This window comes from Athene cunicularia (genome assembly GCF_003259725.1).
Source record: "Athene cunicularia isolate RWA chromosome 23 unlocalized genomic scaffold, athCun1 chr23_part1, whole genome shotgun sequence".
Classification (NCBI taxonomy): Eukaryota; Metazoa; Chordata; class Aves; order Strigiformes; family Strigidae; genus Athene; species Athene cunicularia.
Window position 1 is genome coordinate 5413847 of NW_020799130.1, and position 20672 is coordinate 5434518.

Below are 20672 nucleotides of genomic sequence, written 5' to 3' on the forward strand. Positions count from 1 at the left end.
CAGTAGCACGTGGGGCTCCTCTGTCACACTTTGCCACAGACACGTGGGTCAGGAGAGGAGCAGGGGGTGCCCACCCATGGGTCCCACGCTGCCCCGGCTTTGAGCAGCCACGCTTCCCCGTGGCTCGGGGGACCCCAGCGCCTGCACCATGGTGGAGAAGGTGGTGCTGGAGCGAGAAGGGAAGAGCTGGGCTGGGAAAATGTGCTGGTTCCCTGGACTTGCTGTAACCCAGGAGTAGGGGACTTAGAGAGAGCCTGTGGGGCCCAGGAGGAAGACGGGCTGTGCAGAGACCCCATGGGACAGAGCAGCAGCTCCCAACGCCTCTCCTCCCAGCCCCCCATCTCCTCTGGACCAGCTGCTCCAGCTGCCCACCTGCGTGGCTGCCCCTGCTCAAAAACCCGGCAGCGGGGAGCCCTCATCCCAGCTGTGCAGAATGGAAGTGGGACCCTGGCCCACTCCTGCCCCACAAAGCAGTGGGGCTGGTTTGGGCTCCTGACGCACAGCAGGACCACGTGTGAGTCGTGGTCCCCACCCCCACGGAGCACTGGCCCTCGGTAGATGGGTGCACCAGGGCTGACCCCTCTAGCTGACAGCCCCCCAGACCAGGTCTCCTGGCATCCTGGGGGTGGGGAGTGAGCCCGCTAGGACAGGCATGCTGCTGGCTGCGGTCACTCCTGAAACCAGGAGCAACTCCCCAGGAGCCCCCCAGCCCCGGCTGCGAGCCCTGTGGCACCTCCCTGAGCTCTGCACACAGGGGATGCAGCGAGGGTCCCCCAGACTTGGGGCAGGGTGGGCCCCACGCTGCCTCCAGAGACCTGGCCATGACATCCCTCCCCTCCTCACATGCAGACCCCTCCCTTCTCAAGGATGACCCACATCACAGCCCCCCAGCTTACACCCCATCACCCAACACCCAAAGCCATGGCCAAGCGTTGCCCATGTTCTCTGTCCTCCTCTCCCTAAGCTTAACCCTTTTTTTCCTTCCAATGCAAAAATTCAATGGCAAAAGAGTGCAATGAAATCCCACTCTGTGAGCTCCCTCTGAGCCTCTGGCACGGGGGACCCAGGCCAGCAGCACGTCACTCCCAGCAGGGCCACCCTGTGCAGGGCTGTGCACCACATCCAGGAACGTGCCCACGCCTGCTCCAGGCAGGGTCCCGCAGCTTCCCCACGAGCAGGCATGACCGTGGCACCCCCAGCCACTGGTGGGCGCATGGGCTGCCAAGATGCTGTTCCCAGGGCTGCAGATTGCGCAGCCTTCCCTCCATCACCAAGCCCATAAGAAAGCCTGCCTGGAGCCGAGCAAGGAGACCCGCACTGGAGGTGGCCTGGGTGGGCGGGCTTGGCAGAGCTCACATCTCCACCAGGATTTAGGGTGACGAGGCCCCCCTTGCCCTGGGGCAGGGTCCTCACTCTTGACACTTCTACTCAGAGGACTTGTTTCCTGAGGTGGCTCAGAGAAAAGGGAACCTTTCCAGAGAGGGATGCCCACGCAGGGTGTCCTATGCCACCAGCCATCACTGCTCTGTCACCCAGCCCAAGGACAAATCAAACTGTTACCGTCACAGGGGGGCACTGGGACCATCTGGAAAGGCTTTCCCTTCCTGTTCCCCCCACAACCTGCCTGGCTCCGGTTGCCTCTCCCGCCAGCCTGCCCTGCGTCCTCCGGAGGATGCTCATGGAAGGACCCAGCAGATCGGGCACACATGTGGGCTGGGGGCTGGGGGCCCTACCCCATCTCAATATTTGACCCTATGGTTTGTGTTTTGTGTTCAACCTCAAGCTCAGACCAATGGCTCTAGCCCATCTTAACAAACAAAGGCAGAAGAGAAAGGAAAAAAAAAAGTTAGTCTCAATGTTCCCCTTGTGGCTTCTCGGTGGCAAGCCCCCACCCTTGGACGGGTGTCACCCAGGCACCCAGCTCTGGTTCGTGGGCTGTGGACCCCCGGGCAGCGCGGGCACGTTGAGCCCGTTCTGCGGCGGGAGAGCTGAGTCGAAGTTGAAGTCCATCTCGTCGCTGTCCATAAAGTCATTCAGGATGATCGACTCCACGTCGCACTCCAGGCTCCCGTTGAACATGTCCAGGTCCAGGTCTGCTGGGAACCTGTCTTGGCCCAACACAGGGGGGTGGACAGCCCCCGGGTAGGGGCCCTGCAGCGAATCCAGCAAGCTCATGTGTGCCCCTTGGTTATTAGCGTAGGAATGCAGATGCCCGTGGTGCGGCATGGCTGTCATGCTGCACGTGTCACTGGGCAAGCTCATAAGGCTGACAGGATTAGCTAAGGCACTGGTGTTGACCGCAGGGTGGTGACCGGCTGGTGACGGGTGGTACAAAGCGTTGCTCTTCATGAGAGAGCCCGAGTGGGACGGGTAAGAGGACAAACCCTGCTCCCCGCTCCCGCAGAGCAGCGGGTTGTGTCTGTGGCCACGGGCCGGCACCATGGGGCTGGCCTGCGGCAGGGGCAGGTCCCCTGGGACCATGCTCTCCTTGTGCGCGTAGGAGATGGAGGAGAGCAGGTCCTGCAGCGAGGCGTTCCTGTAGGAGCTGACGGGTGAGAAGGTGGCTTGCTTGTTCTCCTGGATGGTCTGCATGGGCAGGCGGCGCATGAGGCTCATGGCTGGCTGGCTGTAGATAGTCCCGCAGTAGGTGTTGGTGGCAGCCCCCATGGTGGAGCACTTGGAGTTGAAGGTGAAACTGGAGCTCCGCTGCCGCAGGGCGGCCGGGGGGAGCTGCTGCGAAGGGCTCATGGTGTAACCGTCCTGCAGGTCCTCCAGCATGCTCTCCCCGAGGCTCTCGTTCAGGCTGATGGTGCCAGTCAGGTCGGTCAGGCGGGGCAGCTCCACAGAACACCGGGCGTTGAGGGAAGGAGACATGGTGCTGGAGGGGCTGGGGTACATCAGTGGAGAGGAGGGGGTACCGTCATCCTCCTCCAGCTCGTCCGGCTCATGGTTGGACATGATGGGCGAGAGGCGCCCGCTCAAGGTGCTGGCCGTGGAGTTGGCCCGCGTCCTGAAGTCTGCCCAAGCGTCATACTCATCGCTAGCGTGGGACGCGGGGCTCTCCGACCACTTGGCTTGCTGGGAGGAAGGGCTGTCCTCCCCGCGCTCCTGCGTCACCTGCAGCTGCTTCTTCTTGCTGGCCTTCCCCTTGATGCGCAGGAACTTGCTGTTGTTGTCCATCGAGACCGCCCGCCGGCGGGGCGTCTTCCCTGTCTTGCCGCCCTCAGGGTTCAGCATCCACCAGGAGCTCTTGCCGGTGCCCTCGTTCTGCACGCGGATGAAGCGGGTGTGCAGGGAGAGGTTGTGCCGGATGGAGTTCTGTGGAGACAGCAACGACAGAGGGGGTGGTCAGCAGCGGCTCCAGCACCCCAGGTGGGAGGGGGATGCCCGTGGGGCTAGGGGGGTACACGGGGGACCATGGGGGACCTGGGTTCCATCCTCTGGGACACCACGGCTGCCTGAGCCAGAGGAGTGAGGGCTCAGAGCACTCAGCTGGCGGGTCCATCCCACAGCACTGCCGGGCATTTCACCACCAGGAGCCCATGGGTTGTGGCCCTTTGTTGCATCAATCGGGCTGTCTACTATTAGTGCAGTTATTGTCATGACAGGTGTGTGGTGGGGTTGTCCCAGGACCTGCACCAGCCCTGTACCAGGCAGGGCCAGATCTCAAGGGATTCTTCTTCGCTGGCAGGAGCCTGGGGAGGGACAAAGTGAGGAGGCAACAAAAGCAGGGGTAGAGTCAGGCTCTTGACAATGTCCGTGCTGAGGTCCAGGTCTTCTCCACCCCTCCCAACCCTGGCCACCCACACTCCAAGCAGAGCCCACTGGGATGCTCCCAGCACAGCCTTGCCCATGTGCATGCACCTCTGCAGAGGTCCCAGCCCACTCTCCCCACTGCCAGGCACCCAACCAGCTCCAAGGGCAGAGGGACCCCCATTGTCCACACACTGCGGGGCTTCAACCCCCTGGAGCTGGCTCCAAACCACCCTCCCTGCCCGGCATCCCTTTGCAATGCGCTCCTCTCCTCCCTCATCACCGGGAAGGGAGAAGCAGGCGTTGCGCAGAGTGAATCGGCCCCACCGCAGCCCAAAGCAATGTGTCAGCAACAGGTAAGCAAGATCTTGTCCCCAAAATGCCTGTCAGCCCCTGTGAGCAGGGGCGGGGGCCACAGGCAGAGAGGGGTTCTCTGCCTGTCTGCAGGCTGGGTCCCATGGCAGGGACAGGAGGCACCAAGAGGCTCGGGCACCACAGCACAGTGGGGGTTTGCAAACCCAGCTACAATCCCCACTGCCCAGACAAGGGCTGCTTGGGGACTGCTTTCTCCCCAGACACTTCTGGCTCCCTGCATCCCCATGCAGCATCTCGAGGGGATTTCCTAGTGAGAGCAATGCTCCAGCCCTCTTGGCCTTCTCCTGCCACTGGCTGGAGCTGGGATGCCCTTGAAGAAGGCTGGAGGAAGGGAGCCTGCACCAGGGACCATATCCCACCACCAGCATCCCCTGCTGCCACTGCCCCACGGGGTGACAGGCTGGGATGACCCTGGGGAGAGGTTTTCAAAGCTCCAGCCTGGGGAAGAGGGGGTGAGAACATCTGCTCTTGCTGCTGATCTTCTGCAGCTCATGGGGTGCTACTCCAGCTCCCTGCATTCTGGTTTCCCCAGGGTCCAGAGGGGAAAGAAAAAGACTCAGAGCCCAGGGAAGAGCACCAGTCCATGGTGTCGACACCCTTGCTCCAGAAGGGCCCGTGGACCCGGGGCCCAGCAGGCAGCTTCTCCTGCCCCTGCCAAGCTGCAGGAGGGGCAGCGGGATGAGAGGGGGGAGAAACCAAGGTGCTGGGGAGAAAGTTTGGTGCTGATGCCGGTGTACAGTGGAATACTAATGAAGAGGCGAGTGAGCTCCAGCCTCATCCATCATATTATGTAATGGCTTACTTCTCTGCACTTCATTTATTTGGAGATTGCTCCCAGGCTGGCTCCTCGCCAGCAGCCACCAAATCCAAGTCTACAGAAATCAATCTCGCACTGACTGATTAAGCCGTGTTTAGAACTAATTGCTCCTTCGTGTGTGGGGAGAATAAATTACGGGCTTTAATTTCACATCTTTAAAATGCAACTGCAGGTATGGGCTAGCCGTTAACCCCTTCCTGCACGGCCCCATGCACAGCTGGGGAGGGGGCAGGCCGTGGCTGGCACGGATCAGGGAACAGGCTGGGACATGCGCTGCCCTCCATGGTGGTGGCTGCCCATCACCTTCAGCTGGAGCAAGCCCAAGCCCTGGGACATCCTGCCTGACAGGGAGAGCTCTCCCTGACCCCCCAAACACCTCTCCCCTGAGCCACAGGATGACCCAAGCTCCCCTCTGTGTGACTTGAGCCACAGTGCAAGAGGCAGGGGACAGAGCACGTGGCCATCATGTTTGCAAGAGCCAGAGCCACCAGCCAGCTCAGCCCCGTGGTGCCACCTTGCACCCACACATCAGCCGGGGACACCCGAACAGGTCTTGCTGGGGTGATGCCCAGCTGCTGCTGAGCCCCCTCATAGGACTGGGACCCCTTATATATAGCTCTTCTCCCTTGCTGCCAGCGCTGCCCGGGTCTGCTCAGCCCAGGAGGCAGAAGATGCTGCAGCCCTCTGCAGCTGGGACCGAGCTGTCATGCAGAGCACAGAGAGAGAAGCCAGTGTTTGGGGGGGTTTGGGAAAGCCACAGCTGGACGGGGGTGACATTCAGCACAGTACTAGCCTCCTCCTCTTCTACTGCCTCCCTCCCACTTTGCAGCTCCAGCGCAGGGCACCCTGGCACCCAGCATCCCCCAGGGACCCAGGGCCAGGCTGGTGTCGGGCAGGGGACAGGGCTGGTGGGGGGAGGCTGGCCGGGGTCAGGCTGCACGAGGGAGAAGAGGGGAGGGGAGGGGAGGAGAGGCTGCTGCCTCTTCTGTAGTGGAGCTTCATTAAGAGCCAAAAGACAGCGGCAATTAAGTGCAAGGCGCCTCGAGCCCAGCTCTCTCCTCATTAGCACCCCGACGTGCTCGGCTGGCCGTGGCTCGGGGTGCACGGCGCAGGGCAAGTGGGCTGAACGGGGGTGGGCCAGGAGCTTATTAACACCACGCAGGCAGGGACCTGCTTCACCCACCACCACGACCCCCGGCAGCTCCCAAGCAGCCCCCCAGCACCTGGCATCCCCCAGCACCCAGCCCCGGGCTGGCAGGGACCACCGCGTGATCACATGGCCCGAAATGTGGGGCTCAGCTCCTCGCCAGCCCCTGGCAGCACGGTGATGTGCTGGGGACATCAGGGCTGGCAAAACCTCCCCGACAGCAGCTGCTTTGGCAGGGGTGTGCACCAGGGTCCGGCAGATTTTGGCAGGGTGTAGGGAAGCAGGCAAAGGCTGGTGCCAGCCCCAGGGTCCCCACAATGCCTCCGAAACTGCTCTGCCCTGCAACCCGAAGCCCTGCACCACTTCTCGCACCTGAAGCTGGCCATGCCCTGCACCCTTGCTGTGTCTCCCTCCTCATCCCTGTCTGGCTCCATGGCACCTGCTCCTTGCCCACCCCACTCCAATAGCTCAGGCCCCTCCTCAAAGCAGAGAAACCCTCGCAGCATCCTGGCCCCACACGTCACCGCAGCCCTGCGGTACCCAAACGGCACAGAGCAAGGAGCATCAGTCCGCAGCACACATCCAGACCGTGCCAGGGGATGACATCCACCATTTCAGGCACCAGCCCTCACCTCTGTAGCTCTGCAAAGGGGATGCTCTGGGTAGTGGAGGTGAGGGCTGGAGGTGGCACCAGGGTTGCCAGATGTTGCAGGTGGACCCAAGCCCTGCTTAGCGCTGGTTTACGCCAAGGGAGGATGAGGCTGGAGCCCGTGCCAGCCCCTGGCCACCAGCTGCTGGAGGCTTTGCCAACCTGGAAGACCCCAGTGCCATCCCGGTGCCCATCTGCCGGGGCCTGGCCCAGACAGTCCCTGCTGCAGAGCCTGGCACAGGCATGGGGGGCTGGTGGGAGCTGTGGGCAACCGTGGAGCCTTCTCACCCCCCACAAGAGCCCTTCTCCACGGAGCCTCATTGTCAGGGGAACAGCCAGTGTGAAATCGGTCTGATTAGCAATTAGTCCCATTGTAAAAGGATTAGCCGGACCCTATTGTTTGGATGAGTGACTTGACTATCAATTTGCATCTGGCAGCGATGCTGCTGCTGCTGCTGCTATAGGAGTTTCGCCCCACCATCCCCACCACCCCCTACCATCCCCCGTGTCCTTTTGACCAGCCAAACACTGCCTGGCCAGGCTGTGCCCAGCGCTGCTGGACCCCTAAGACAGGCCTTGATGCTGGGCACAAAAGTGCCCTTTGCAGGATACCCATCCCGGTGCTGATTCTTGCTGCCAGCAGCACATCCCAGGGGTCACTCCTCCAGCCTTGGGGTGCCCATGGGTCTCGGGGTGCTGGACATCCCCCTGCGTGCCCCAGGGAGAGTGCAGGGTGGGGAAACAAATGCAATTCAAGTGAGAGCCAGATTGCACAAGCCCTGGTCCTGGCCAGAGCTGGGGAGAGTAACTGAGGGAGCCCCCGTGACCTGCCCCTGTCCCTGCCACATCCCCTGCACTCCTCTGCTGTCCCCATCACTGTCCCTGGGCTGTCACCCCTCCCTGCTGTCCCCATGTCACCTGCTTTTTTTCTGAGCAAAACCAAACCCCAGCCTCCTCCCCACACATCCTACCCCTCCCAACAGCAGCCCAGCCCAGCCGTGCCCGCAGAGACCCCGTGTGCTCCCAGCGAGCCCCAGCCCCACAGCCAGGCTCTGTCGGGGTCTGTCTGTCTGTCCGGGCTGCTGTGGTTCATCCAGCTAATGAGCCCGTTACCTGGCAGAGATTCACACACTGGTTAACAGGAGGAAACAGCGACAGGGCCACTAACGAGTGCTCTGCCAGCTGCTCTCCAGCAGCACGAGAATGGCTCCGGGGGTTAATTGATGCTTATTTACTTCTCAAACATAAAAACTGCCAGTGTTGGAGGAAATATTGGAGGGGGCAGAGGCTGCTGACAGCCCTGAAGGTGCCTTATCCCAGGGGATGTCATGCAGGGGTGGCAGTGGCATGGGACAGTCACCGATGACACGCCCGAAGATGTATTAACCCAAGAAACAGCACCACTGCCCACGAGCACCAGCAGCTAAGTGCACGATGGCCATTGCTGTGGCCCCCTGGCACCATCCCCTGGGGCTGGGCAGCCCTACCCCCTGCCTCTGGTCCAGCCCACCAGCCCTGGCACCGATGAGCCGCATCCTGAACAGGGCCCGGCCCTGCCCGGTGAGCAGATGGCAGCTGGCATGCCGCGGCAGCGTGCCAGAGAGATGCCAAGCACCCCAGATGCTTGCGACTGGGATGGACACCCCACGCTGACAGCAGCCAGATCCCTGCACCTGACAAGACCCCCATCACCTCCTGTGGGTGCAGGCACATCAGCAGCCCCCTGGTGAACCCAGCACAGGCTCCAGGCAGGGGAAAGCAGCACAGAGGAGAAAGCCACGGCGAGGGCAGCCGGGGGGCTGTAAATGCAGCCTAACGTGTGACAGGGTTCCTCCGGCTTTGCACTGGGCTCCCCAAGCACGTCAGGCTCAGGAGAGCTGTGAATCCCCATCGGCTTCTCCGCTGTGAGCAGCCCCAGTGCTCTCCCCACCTCCTCGCTGCGCCCGGGGCTGAGGCAGCATGCACCCACTTGCCAGGAAGGAGCAGCCCCTGGCGCAGGGCTCGGCGAGGCAGTTTTGTGCCGCTGCCACGTGCAGGGGATCTCCTCTGCTCCAAAACCACAGCCTGTGCTCTGCACTGCCCCACAGCACCTCCCGCCACCCCCCTGCACTGCCTGCTCCTACCCCAGGCAGCCCTCTGCAGTGCCCTGCAGCCACGCAGCTGCCCCACAGCCAGCCCTCTGCACCGCCCCATGCAGGGCCCCAAAACCAGCTCTCTGCAGTGCCCCACATCACCCCATGCTGCGCCCCACAACATCCCACAGATGTATCGCTGCAGCATCTTACAGCAGACCTGCTCCATCAGCTCTCTGCAGTGCCCTATAGCATCCTACAACCAGCCCCCCTGCTATGCCCATTAAACACCCCCCGCCCCCCCACAGCCCCTCACACTGTCTCAAGCACCTGCAGCCAGCTCGCTGCCCCCCAGCTGGTGCCTTGCCCTTGGGGAGCCGGGGTGGTGTCGTGTCCCCCCCAGCACATCCTTCCCTGGGGTATCGCTGCTGGAGCTGGGCAGGGGGGATGGCCCAGGCTGCCCGAAAGGGCACAGAGTGGGCAGGGGGAGGGCACCCGCCTCCCGCCGCGGGGGTCTCGCTGGCGGCTGCCGAGCGGAGGCGAGTGTATTCGGGTCAGTGCATCGCCTGAGCAGAGCCGGGCTGACGTGCTGCTAATTGAACCAAATGCCCATTAGAGGCGTGACAGGCCGTGTCCATCCCGGCCCGCCGTCGCAGGTGGCTGACATGCAAGGAGCCTGAAGGCTGTTCAGCACGGCCGGGCCAGAGCATCTCCCGCCTCCTCACGCATCATGGCCAGCTAGAGGCCCAGACGGCATCTCATTAGGAGCTGCTAATCACCCCCTGGGTGTGCGTTAGGGTGGGGGGAGAGGGGCAGCTGGGGCTTACTGGGCCCCCTGCTGCAGCCCCCCTCCCTGCAGAGCCCCCCCCGAGCCTGGCAGGGATTGGGCAGGGTGGTCCAGCCTTGCCCTGCCCCACAGACCTGTGGTGCCGTGGGGCAAAGGATGGCTCCAGGCAAGCCCCACGCTATGGGGTGCAGGAATGGAGCTGGGAACTTGTGCCATGGGGCCAGGCTGTGTCAGATACTTGCCCAGACCCCTGCCCATGTCCCCCTGCCGTTCCCCGAGGCTGGGTGATGGCATGTCCCAGACCAGCCTCTCCTGAAGGAGAAGGTCTGGGTGGAAACCACCACCATGACCCCAAGCTACTGCTAGGACACGCCAGCCCCATCCCAAGCCTGGCTGTGGCTGCCTGGGCTCCAGGCCAGGTTTCAGGACAGAGACGGGTGCTGTGGCAGCTGGACGGGTCCCCATGTCAAAGCCCATCCCCTGCCTGGCTCCATGCCAGTCCTGGCCCCCCTCTGCCATACACCCCCTGGCCTGCAGTGGCTGTGACCCCCGGCGCAGCCCCCCCATGAGCAGCCTGGGCTGCACGCCCTGGCACAGCGCTTCCCCTCACTGCCCCTGAGGACTTGGCAGCTGAGTTTGTGTTTCGCAGTCGGCTCGGTGCCTCCCTTCCCCTCCTGACCACGAGCTCTGCAAGTGATTCCCAAACCCACCAAGAAGTGACTGACACAGATCAAACCACACACCACTCCCCATGCCCCCTGTGCAGCCCCCCCTGCCCAGCACTTGCTCCACAGCCCTTGGGCATCCCTGGCACGGGGTGGCATCCCCACTCTGCAGCCCCCACGCACCCTGGCTCAGCACGGAGAGCCCCAGGTGGGTGCCAAGCCATGGGTGGATGCTTGGCTTGGCCCCTTCCGCATGCTGGGGCTGCGCAGAGAGGGGGAACCCCTGCACACCTCCCAGCCAGGATGGAGCTGGCAAAGGGCAGATCAGCCACATCAGGAGACTCCTATGCCCAGGCTGAAACCGTCCCAGTGGTGGTGGGGGTGCCACCAAAGCAGACATGGCAGGCACGGAGCATCCTCTCCCGGCCCTGGTTACCACTGCTGCCAAACAGCTGGTTGCTACCAAGTTCTGCAATGGGAGTGTTATCGTTGCCATGGCAGCCGGTTTATTTTAGCCAGCTGCCATCACTCCAAGTCCCGTTCAAAAGCAGGAGCATCCTCCCTGCCCCAGTGGGTCCTGCCTTGTCCCCATCCCCGGACACCTCACTGAGAGCCCGGGGAGCACCCAGAGAGCCCACGCCCTGTGGGACAGCCTCTCCCCACTGTCCAGAGGGGACAAACACAGCACCAGCATCTTCTCCACAGCCCACTCTGGCCAGTGGGGCTCACACCAGCCTGGCCGCTGGGTCCCAGTGCAGTGGCTAAGAGGGCAGGTCCCCCCAGCCCAGGGGGAAGGGGATGGATGTATGGGGACAGCATCAGGACTGGGCTCGGTGATTTCAGTGCTGGAGGGACGTCTGGATGGTAAATACAGCTCCCACAGCCTGCTCAAAGACATTCCCCTCTCTGATTTTCTCCTGCCTTGGCCAAAGCCTTGGGCTTCTCCTGATGGGGCCAGCACAGCCCCCAAACCTGCCGTGACTTTGCTGGAGTTCTGCATGACACCTCCTCCTCCAGCCATGGAGCTGCTTCAGGACAGGAGGGTCCAGAAGAGCCAGTCTCCAGTGTGGCTGGAGGGGGAGAGCTCCCTTCACCCCACGATGTCTGTCCCAAGTCCTGTCCTGCCAGGCAGCTCCAACTGTCACCCCGAAGGGACCATGCTACCTTCCCAGCAGGGATCATCCATCCTCGGTGCTACTGGGCTTTGCCAGGGGGACCAGTGGGGCCGCAGGGGCAGAGGAGGAGTTCTGGGGATGATGTGTAACGCCGTAATCCCTCTGCATCCCCCGCAGAACCGTCATCTCTGTGAATCCCCTCAGCACCGCCCGTCCCGCCCTACGTGCTCCCCGAAGGGCTCATTAGATCACAGCAGGGCAGCTGCAGATAACGAGCAGGCATGCTCACCTCCCAGGGAAGTAGGCAGAGAGCAGGCAGAGGACAGGCAGGGCTGGGGAGCTCAGGGACCCGCCTATGGGAGCCTGGACCTGATGTGGTGTCATTGGCCCCACAGTCTCCCTTGCTAAAGGCACGCGCTACGCTTTTGGGGACACAGAGCTCAGGGCTGAGCCCAGCAAGGAATGTTTTGGGGGAGCCCAGCCTTTCCCAGCACCCTGCAAGCAGGCAGGGGTTGCACGGGTGCAGTCCCAGCGCAGTGGGTGCACGCAGCCCAGCTGCAGGCTCACCTCGGCACTGGGTGCCACGCAGAAACGTGGCCCAGGCAGAGCTGGGCTGGGGCTGCAGCATGCCCCAATGCCAAGGCGATGGGCTGGCTCCACACACACCCTGGCCATGTGGCCCCTGCCTGCAGGCTGCACAGCGGTGCCGGGGCAGGGCTGGCGGGAGGTAGGGGACAGCCGGGAGCCTCTGCCCACCTCCTGCCTGCCCTGCCTGCCTCCAGCCCCACACATGTCCCGTATCCCTGCCCTATAACGCGATGCCAAAAGAGGGAAGGGGGGTTATGGACCAGACAAGCTGTGCCTGTGTGTCATACATCTCTGAGCTGACTGGCCCTGGCACGGCCACCCAATCGCCCTCGGGATGTGGCAGAGCCAGAGGCTGTGGGGCCACCTGCCCGGGCCAGATGGCAAGGGGACCTCACGGTGCTGCTGGGCACGGCACTGCCTGAGGGACTTGTGCCAGACCCTGCTGCTCGCCCTGCTCATCCCGAGCCCCGCAGTGATGCTGAGGGGGGGCTGGGGGGCTGGCAGCAGCAGAGGATTGCTGCGCAGAGGGCGAGCATGTGGCCAGACTCTGTTCCCTTTGCAGCACCTTACAAGGGCCCCAGGCAGCACCTGCCCTCCCAGTCCAGCACAGCGCCCAGCCTCCCAGTTCACAGCACCCCGACACTCACAGCTGGTAAACCAGCTTCTCAGAAAAGGCTGTGGCACCAAATCACGGTTATGAGAAATCCCCCCCGCACAGCTCCTTTGGGGGGGGGCTGAGCCCACTTAGCCCCTTCCCTGAGAGACTCACACAGCGTGGCCATGCCATCCACCCTGCAAAGCCACCCCCGAGCTGGGTAAGACCCACAGCCTCCCTCGAGGCTCCCAAGTGCGCTGGCAAACCACAGGGTGACAGCACAGCTGGGGATGCTCTGCAAGGTGCCTACATCCAGCTGAGAGACATCAAGCTCCTTGGCCTTTGGGGACAAAACACTCCCCCCCCCAGCATCCCAGTCCCAGCCTGCCTGGACTCCTCTCCAGGTGAGATGCCTTGGAAAGACCCTCTCCACCATCAGCCACTTATCCAGTAATACTCTAATTACACCCCAGAGTTGGCCACCAAAATAGCTGCAGTAAATCACTCAGACCTGCCATGTAATTTTTGCATGAAATTACAGTATTTTTTCCCCTGGGTTCAATTTCCTCCACACCAAGTTCTCACCGCAGCCAAATAATTAAAGCAGCTGCACTCCCTTTTCCTTGTGTACTGTTTTAACTCCCTGCTGGCTGCCCCGCCGCTGCCCGGTGCTGGGGCTGTGGCTGGCTGGGGACGACGTGTGCCCCAGCACCCATAGGCAGCCCTGCCTGTACCCACGCTGAGCACAGCCAGAGCAAACAAGAACTGCTCCAGCTCCGAAGGCGAGGCAGATCAAACCACACTGAGAGACCCTGGGGAGACCCAGCACCCATGAGGGATGTACAAGGCACCTCAAGAAGGATGCTGAGCCCTCGTGGGGGGTCAAAACCCCACCGGGCAGAGGAGCTGGCAGCTCCCAGGAGAGAAGCCACCCGCCTCCTCTTCATTGCCTGCAGCCCGCAGGGGGAAGACGAGGGAAGCAGCGGGGCTCAGCCTGCACCATCCTGCTTTACACGGTGATGCTCGGAGAGCTGTATGAGACAACTGCTCTGTGGGCTGCCGTGGAACCCCACCTCTGGGTCATTTGGCCACCTGGGAGAGACGCAAGTCCCGGTTACTTGTACCACTGACCTGCCCAAATGCCCTGACTGTATGCAGCACCGCGCTGATCTGAGCAGCAGCAACCCCAAACCCTGGAGGGTTCTGCATCCAGACCCATCCTCCTCACGTCTGTTTGGTCAAGGCTGCCCTGCTTTTCACCCTGAGAGCTGGACTGTACCCAAAGAAGCACAGAAAGCTCGGCACGGAGCCATGCACTGGGGCTCACTCTGCTCCAAGTATTCCCCCACCCCCTGTGGCCCCACGGCACCATTGGGGACCAGCCCCATAGGGATGCTCAGAGCAGCAGTGAGTTCCTCTGTGCTGTGTCCAACAGCTCCAGCCATGGGTGTTTCAAGGGCCCACGGAGCAAAGTCAAACTCTTTCCAATATTCTGTGTCCCACTCAGGACCCCAGCAGGTTTGTGCTGGCTGCCAGAGCAGGGACAGGCTCCCTAAACTCCCTGGCAAAGGCAGCAGACCCTGGGCAGATGCACGGAGATGCATCTCAGGGCAGCCCTTGGAGACGAGGTGCTGGTTTGGCCACACACAGAAAGGAACCTTTTGCTTCTGAAATACCTGCAAGAGACTTCATCCTGCCACCAGCGAACACAGAAGGCAAAGGTGTGGGAGCACTGGGGCTCTCAGCCCCGAGGGGGATGTGGACCAGATGGGTTGACAGGACTCTGGGGGCATCCCTGACATCAAATGATCTTGGCTGAACGATGTTTCATGGAACAGTTTTATTTCAATAAAAAAATCTTAGTTGTTCAAGAAAACAAATATTTGTACTAGTTTGCAGGTTTTAGACCACAAAGGTGGGGCAGATCAGAGTTTAGTGACAGAAGAATATTTGTCATGGGGACTTGCTATACAGCACAGAAATGTTGCAAGAAGCACTATTTAAAAAACATCTGTGAAAATAAAGAGCAGTTTCCAGCCAACAGCAGTGTTGGGTCCACCTGCTCTGCTCAAGTCCATGGCACCCCTGCCCGTCCTGGCAGGCTCCCATGCTCTCTGCTGTCCCCACACTGCTGTCCCTCTTGCACATTGCTCTACACCCCAGACCACAGCAATGCCCGCTGTGGGCCACATCCAGCCACCCCTCCTCGATCAGCCTTGTGAGATGGTGCATCCCCCAGCACCATCCAGGCTGGCTGGGCGCTGGGTCCAGCCCTGTCCCCTCCACCAGTGCCAGCTGGCCCCACACCAGCCCTTCCAGGCAGAGCACCCCATGCCAGCACATGCTGCGACACAGAAAGCCCACACAACATCCTTTTTTCCACTTCCAACTTCCATTTTATCGTGTGTGCATGGGAGATGGAGGTCTCAAAGCCCCGTGTCACTGGTGCAGCCCACCTGGGACAGGCAGGAACTGGCTGCTGCAGGAAGAGGAGACCCCCATGCTTGTCCACCTGCCAGGGGCAAAGGCACCACGCCTGGAGCTGGCATCCTGCAAGGATGAGGACAGGGAGGCAGTGGCATGAGCTGTTGTCACGGCTGTCACCATGTCCCCACACGGCCAGAAACACAGAGGGAAGTGGCCTCACACTGATGTTTCTCCTGGCCCAGGCAGCCCAAAGGCACCAGGTCCTGATCCATGTACCATGTCCCTGCCCAAGGGAAAGACAACCCGGAGATGCCAGCACAGCTGAGACGCCACCGAGGGCAGTATCCTCTGCTGCAGGGACCTGAGGGACATCAAGCACCTCTGAAACAGCCCCTGGAAAGCAGCCCTGTCCCCCAGGTCACACAGAGCAGGCAGGCGCTGGTGACAACAGCAGGCGAATTGCTGCCTGCTCGTCCCACGCTGGCAGGGCGGCTCAGCTGCCTGCCCGTGCTGCGTGCTCACACTCACGCACGTACACGTGGACCCCGGGGCGAGACGCGTCGGGACGGGAGCTCCCAGCGGGCCGAGCCCGCCGTGCCTTTCATGTTGCTCAGGCAGCTGAAAAGTCTCAGCCTGTGCCCAGGGCTGCACCGCGTGGTCCCCAGCCATACGCAGACCCTCTTGGGAGAGACGGAGAGACACTGGGGGGGCCAGCTGGAGCCCCACTGCCCCGAGCATCCCGCTTGACATGCTCATCGTATCTTGAAGCCCCCCCCAGCACATGCTCGGCGAGCCGCAGTCACGCAAGCAGAGCAAGGTCACCGCAGGGCCCTGGGGATTTTCTGCAGCTTCAGCCCTGGCAGCTGCGGGAAGGAGGGATGCTGCCCCCCCACTTCCCCCCCCCCCCCCAAGCCTGGGGGTCTCTGCCGTCAAGGGAAACTGAGGCACGGAGAGGGCTGTGGCAGAGGGAGGCGCTGGCAGAGCTGCTCCGCAGTCACTGCTCCAGGAGTCAGCTCTGCCTGACCCTCTAACGGGTCCTGGAGCCCCAGGCTGTGCCCCAGGGCCAGCCCAGCCCTCCCCAGACACCCCATCCTGAGCCCACTCACAGCTTGCAGGACCCATGGAGATAGCAAGGGGGGTGACAGCAGCCCGGGGTGTCCTGTGGATCTCCCCAAAGGGGGTGCTTTCAGGGGTCACTGGCATGGGGGTAGGTTGTGAGCAGGAGAGGGTCCTGGAGAAGGGGGATGCAGGGTCCATCCTTGCTCCGCCTCACTTAGCCCTGAGGAGCACCCATAGCAGTTCCCCATGGGGGCAGCCAGCGAGCTCCCCCGAGGCTCACAGCCCCCACTTCATGCTGGACAGGAGCCAAAAGCAAATGCAGTCTTGAGGGGAGATGGAAAAAACTCTTTTTTCCCAGTGGGGTTGAAATAGCAGCCACTGGCGCAGGGCTGGAAGAGTAACAGAGCCCTGCGCCAGGATGTCACCAGCCTGCAGCGGGGTGTCACACACCTCCGCTGGTCACACACACAGGGGCACAGCATGCCCCCACCCCACACATGTGCACCCCCAGCTAAAGCCCACACACACCCACTCCACACCCCACCCTGCAGCGCCCTGTCCCAGCACCCACCCCCTGTGCCCCAGCACCCACCCGCTGTGCCCCAGCACCCATCCCCTTGCCCCAGCACCCACCCCCTGTGCCCCAGCACCCACAGCAGCGTGCACAGACGTGTGTCACAGCACACACGCCGCCTGCGCGGTGACGCGGCTGACCTGACCTGCAGCAGTTTGCTCTCCTCCTGCTAATTACGGGCCCCCCCCGCCTCTGCCACCCCCCAGCGCCTCACGCCGGGGTCTCGCCAGCCTGGGCTTACTCACAGCGCAGGGAGCCGGGAGGAGGGGAGGGCTCCCCCACACCCTCCAGCCACCCAGCCGGTGGGGCTTGCAAGGCCCCCCCTCCCCATGCCCCGGCAAGCATGGGGGCTTGTGACATTCACTGCAGGGCAGGGTAACACCCTCCGGGGCAGGAGGCTCCCGCACCCCAGCGCTCCCCACCTATGGCACCTCCAGCACCCTGCAGCCTCCAGGCACCCGCCGAGCCCTTTCTGGGTCACTGGGTTCCTGCACAGCCCTGCCCGCGACTGCTGCCACCGCGGCCGAGCGAGGCACGGGGCTGCCCACAGACTCCTGGTGTCACCCCACGGCAACACGCTGGATCGCGCCTATGTGTTTGCACCCTGCGAAGCCGGGGGTGTGAGTACAGCCCCACTGGTGGGCTCAGAAATGGGGGGGGGGCTCCCTGGGGCAGCCCCCTGCCTTGGGGGCTCGGCAGGATAGGGCTGGCAGACCCCCTTGGTGCAGGCAGTACAGGCAAGGGCACAGCGAGCCAGCCCCTGCCCAAAGTGATGCACCCAAGCAGGGGCCATGCTGGCTGCCATCAGAGCCGTGGCTCCCCCCCAAAAAAACCCCAGCTGACAGCCCCTGCATGCGCTCACCTCCCTGGCCCCAGCACATGCAGCAGAGCTCAGGATCCACGGGGAAATCCTGGCGACTGTCAGGCCACAGGCTCCAATTTCATCCGAATACAACCCCCCCAGCCCCCTTGGCGCCTGGGCTGTGGCCCCTGCAGCTGCCCCCACTGCATCAAGGGACCTCCCAGGCTCCCGATCCGCGGGTGGAGAAAGTACCTGGGGCTGACACTGTCCTGTCCCTGTCCCAGCACTAAACTTGGCTGCAGTGGGATTTAGTGGGATTTCTGGTCTCTTTGCAGACAGGAGGACTTGACACTTGGGCTTAGGATGGAGCAAAGCTGTTTATAGAGCAAGAGGGGCAATGCCAGCTGCCAGGACACTTTCTGCTCAGTGCATTCATCCCAGGACAGGCTCAGGGCATTAAGGGAATCACCTGAAGGAAAACAGCCCCAGGACCAGCACAGAGTGGGATTCTCAGCATGGCTCACCAGTGCCCTCCTGGAGGTCAACACCTCCTGCCAAGATCAGTTGCTCAAAGGTGACCAGGAAAGGGCATTACCAGTTGTCCTGGACACTTTCCAACCTCCCTTGGCCGTTTTCCCCTTAGGAACACCGGCTCCCCACAAGTCCAGCCACAGTCCCCAACCCTTTGTGCAGGGATGGGGTGGGACACAGGGTGGGTGTCGTGTCCCCAAGCCGTGCCTCTCCTTCTACTCCACAAGCTGCCCATTCACTGGGGTCCCCAGTGCCAGGCAGACCCACAAGGTACCCTCAGGGAGCAGAGCATGAACCAGGCTCTGTGTGTGACAGGCAGGGCTGCCTGCTCCCCCGAGGCTGCCAGGCCATTTGCCTTATCATCTGCCCATCCCTGGGTCTAGAAAGAGCAGCCCTGGGCCTGCCCCACAGCTTGGCTACCGCCACCCAAGGCCAGCACGGGCCACTGCACAGGCACGGCCCTTCCACCGGTGCTCTGCTTTCAGGTGGTGAACGGCTGGGCACAGCAGAAGGCGGTGGGTGGGGTGAGGTCCTCCTCTACCTGCCTGCCAGAGACGGCTCCGGATGCTGGGTTACCCGGGAAACGGCGGATGACATTGCAAGGGAGGCAGGGAAACTCTGCCCGAGGTGTTCGGGATGCCATCGCCGTTGCCAGGGAAACGGCAGGAGACATCCCGAAGGTAAGGGAGGGTGGCAAAGAAGGGGGGGGGCAGCGATGCACCCCGGCTTCATCTGCCTTCTCCTGCAAGGGGGTCCGTGCCCTGCGCCAGACAGGCACATGCCCTGGGGGTCCTGGTAGGGTCAGTTCCCACCTTGCCACCCTTCTGGGGCACTGGTGGGGGCTATCCCCTTGGGGACATTGCCACCCCACCTGGGGCTACTCTGCTGGGATGGTGGCAGCAGGGAGAGAGGAGCCACTGCACCCCTGCCCTGGACAAGTGCTCTGCTGCCTGCTACCCGCCGCCGCTGCCTGCTCGCTTTGTCTCCCCACAGCGATGCCCAGGGACACGCTCCCCTGCCTGCAGCTCCCCAGCATCCGCCCATCCTTCAGTGCTCTGCCGGGGGGCTGGCAGCGATCCCACCCCAGGGCACTCCCAGGTTGCCTCTGGATTAATCACAGCCTCTGCTCTTCCCTCCAAGGGCTCACAAACACTGGGGACGCCCCAAGATTTCTTGCGCTGCCCCAAACTGTCCCAGCTGTAAATTTCAGCTGTTTGCCCCCACCAGGGATGAACCATTACATGGTGTCCCCCCTCTCCAAGCCCTATTTGATCACACAAGGTGGCAGGAGTCACAGCCGTAGCCCACCATGGTGGTCTCTGGGCTGTGCTTCCACACACAGAGAGGCTGCAGGGATCCTTCCAGACCAGGTATAAAACCAGCAGGACCAGGGGTAACAAGTAACCAGAGCTACAGCGGGGGCTGCCAGGGGAGGGAAATGCAGCCTCTGGCCCCCAGCACATCTCTGAAAATGAATCAGCAACCACCCGCAGCCCGAGCAGGAGGCAGCACACCTGGGGAGGCAGCAGTTCCCTGTAGGATGCTGCAAGGCAACGGGATCACAACAATCCTCTTCTGCCTGTCTCAGAGGAGTTCACCACCCGAGGCAGAGCAGTTTTACCTATAATGGCAAAAATTACATCAGCCGGAGCTGACAGTCCCAGTGCTGCTCAAGGGAGGAGCTGGATCCACCCCAGCACTGCCACAGCCCCACGAGGCCGCTCTGACCCTGAGCAATGGGTGCTGCAAGGGGGCCAACTCCCCTCCTGCCAGAGGGACCGGGAGGCAGGTGGAGATGTTCCAGGTCAGGCCATGAAGCATCTTCGGGGCTGTTTTTAGTGCTGATGAGTCCCGCTGGAGCCAGAGACCCTGAAAACCTGCCCTGCCTGCGAGCTGCCAGCGATGCCACGGGCTGCCAGGCTCAGCCGCTCGCTGCTGCAGGACCTTCCTTGGGCTCACGCTGCCAGCGGGGTCTTGTCCTTCAGTTGGAGGAATCAGACACTTGGAAACAAAGGCACCAGAAAAAGGTGTCTGTGGGGGATGTGGGCATCACAAAATATCCCAAAAGGGGCAGGAGGAACTGGTGCCCAGACCACCAGGAATAAATCAGCTCTGGACTGCAGGGAGACGATGCCCTGAGCCCAAACCGCAGGGGTTTGAACCCCATCCACAGCCCCCCTGGTCATTAATTTTGGGATTTTCCTGGGGAGGTGAGGGGATGGGGACCACAGCAGGGCTGGGGAGGAGTGCCATGGTGGGTGACAGACAGAAGATGCTGGGGGCAGAGGGAGGAGGTGTGGAAGCAATGGGAAGCCATGTGACACTGCACAAGGCAGCTGCTCCTGAGTCCTGTCACCTGGAAGCTCATCCCAAGGGGTCTGAGCACCCGGGTCACTTCAATACCTCCGAACTGGGGGGGTGACACCTCCAGCAGCTCCATGGGGTCCCCGGGCTGTGGGCATCTGGGTACATCCCCATGCCTGGTGTGCCAGCTCTCCCAGCAGAGGTTGGGGGGTCGGGACACCCCCAGCTCGCTGCCGCCGGGGCTGTTTCCCAGGGGACCTGGCAGCCCTTCAGACGGCTGCCTTCCCCGCGGGGGCCCCCACCCGGCTCCCACGCGCTGCCGGCCTCCCGGCTTCGTGACACTGAGCTTTAATTGAATTAGACGCTGCTGCCTGGGCAGCGCAGCCTGCAAACCATCCTCGAATTCCTGGGC

The 20672-nt window shown here is 62.4% G+C and overlaps 1 protein-coding gene across 1 annotated transcript in view; it reads right to left on the minus strand.

Moving 5' to 3' along the window:
* Window positions 1-902: 902 nt before the first annotated feature.
* The window catches only part of LOC113488286 (forkhead box protein O3-like), a 31913-nt gene continuing 12143 nt past the window's right edge, over window positions 903-20672 (minus strand). Inside the window, exon 2 of the mRNA XM_026863374.1 lies at window positions 903-3318. Within this exon, the coding sequence (XP_026719175.1) occupies window positions 1906-3318 (1413 nt within the window). The 3' untranslated portion in view covers window positions 903-1905. The remainder of the gene's footprint in view (window positions 3319-20672) is intronic.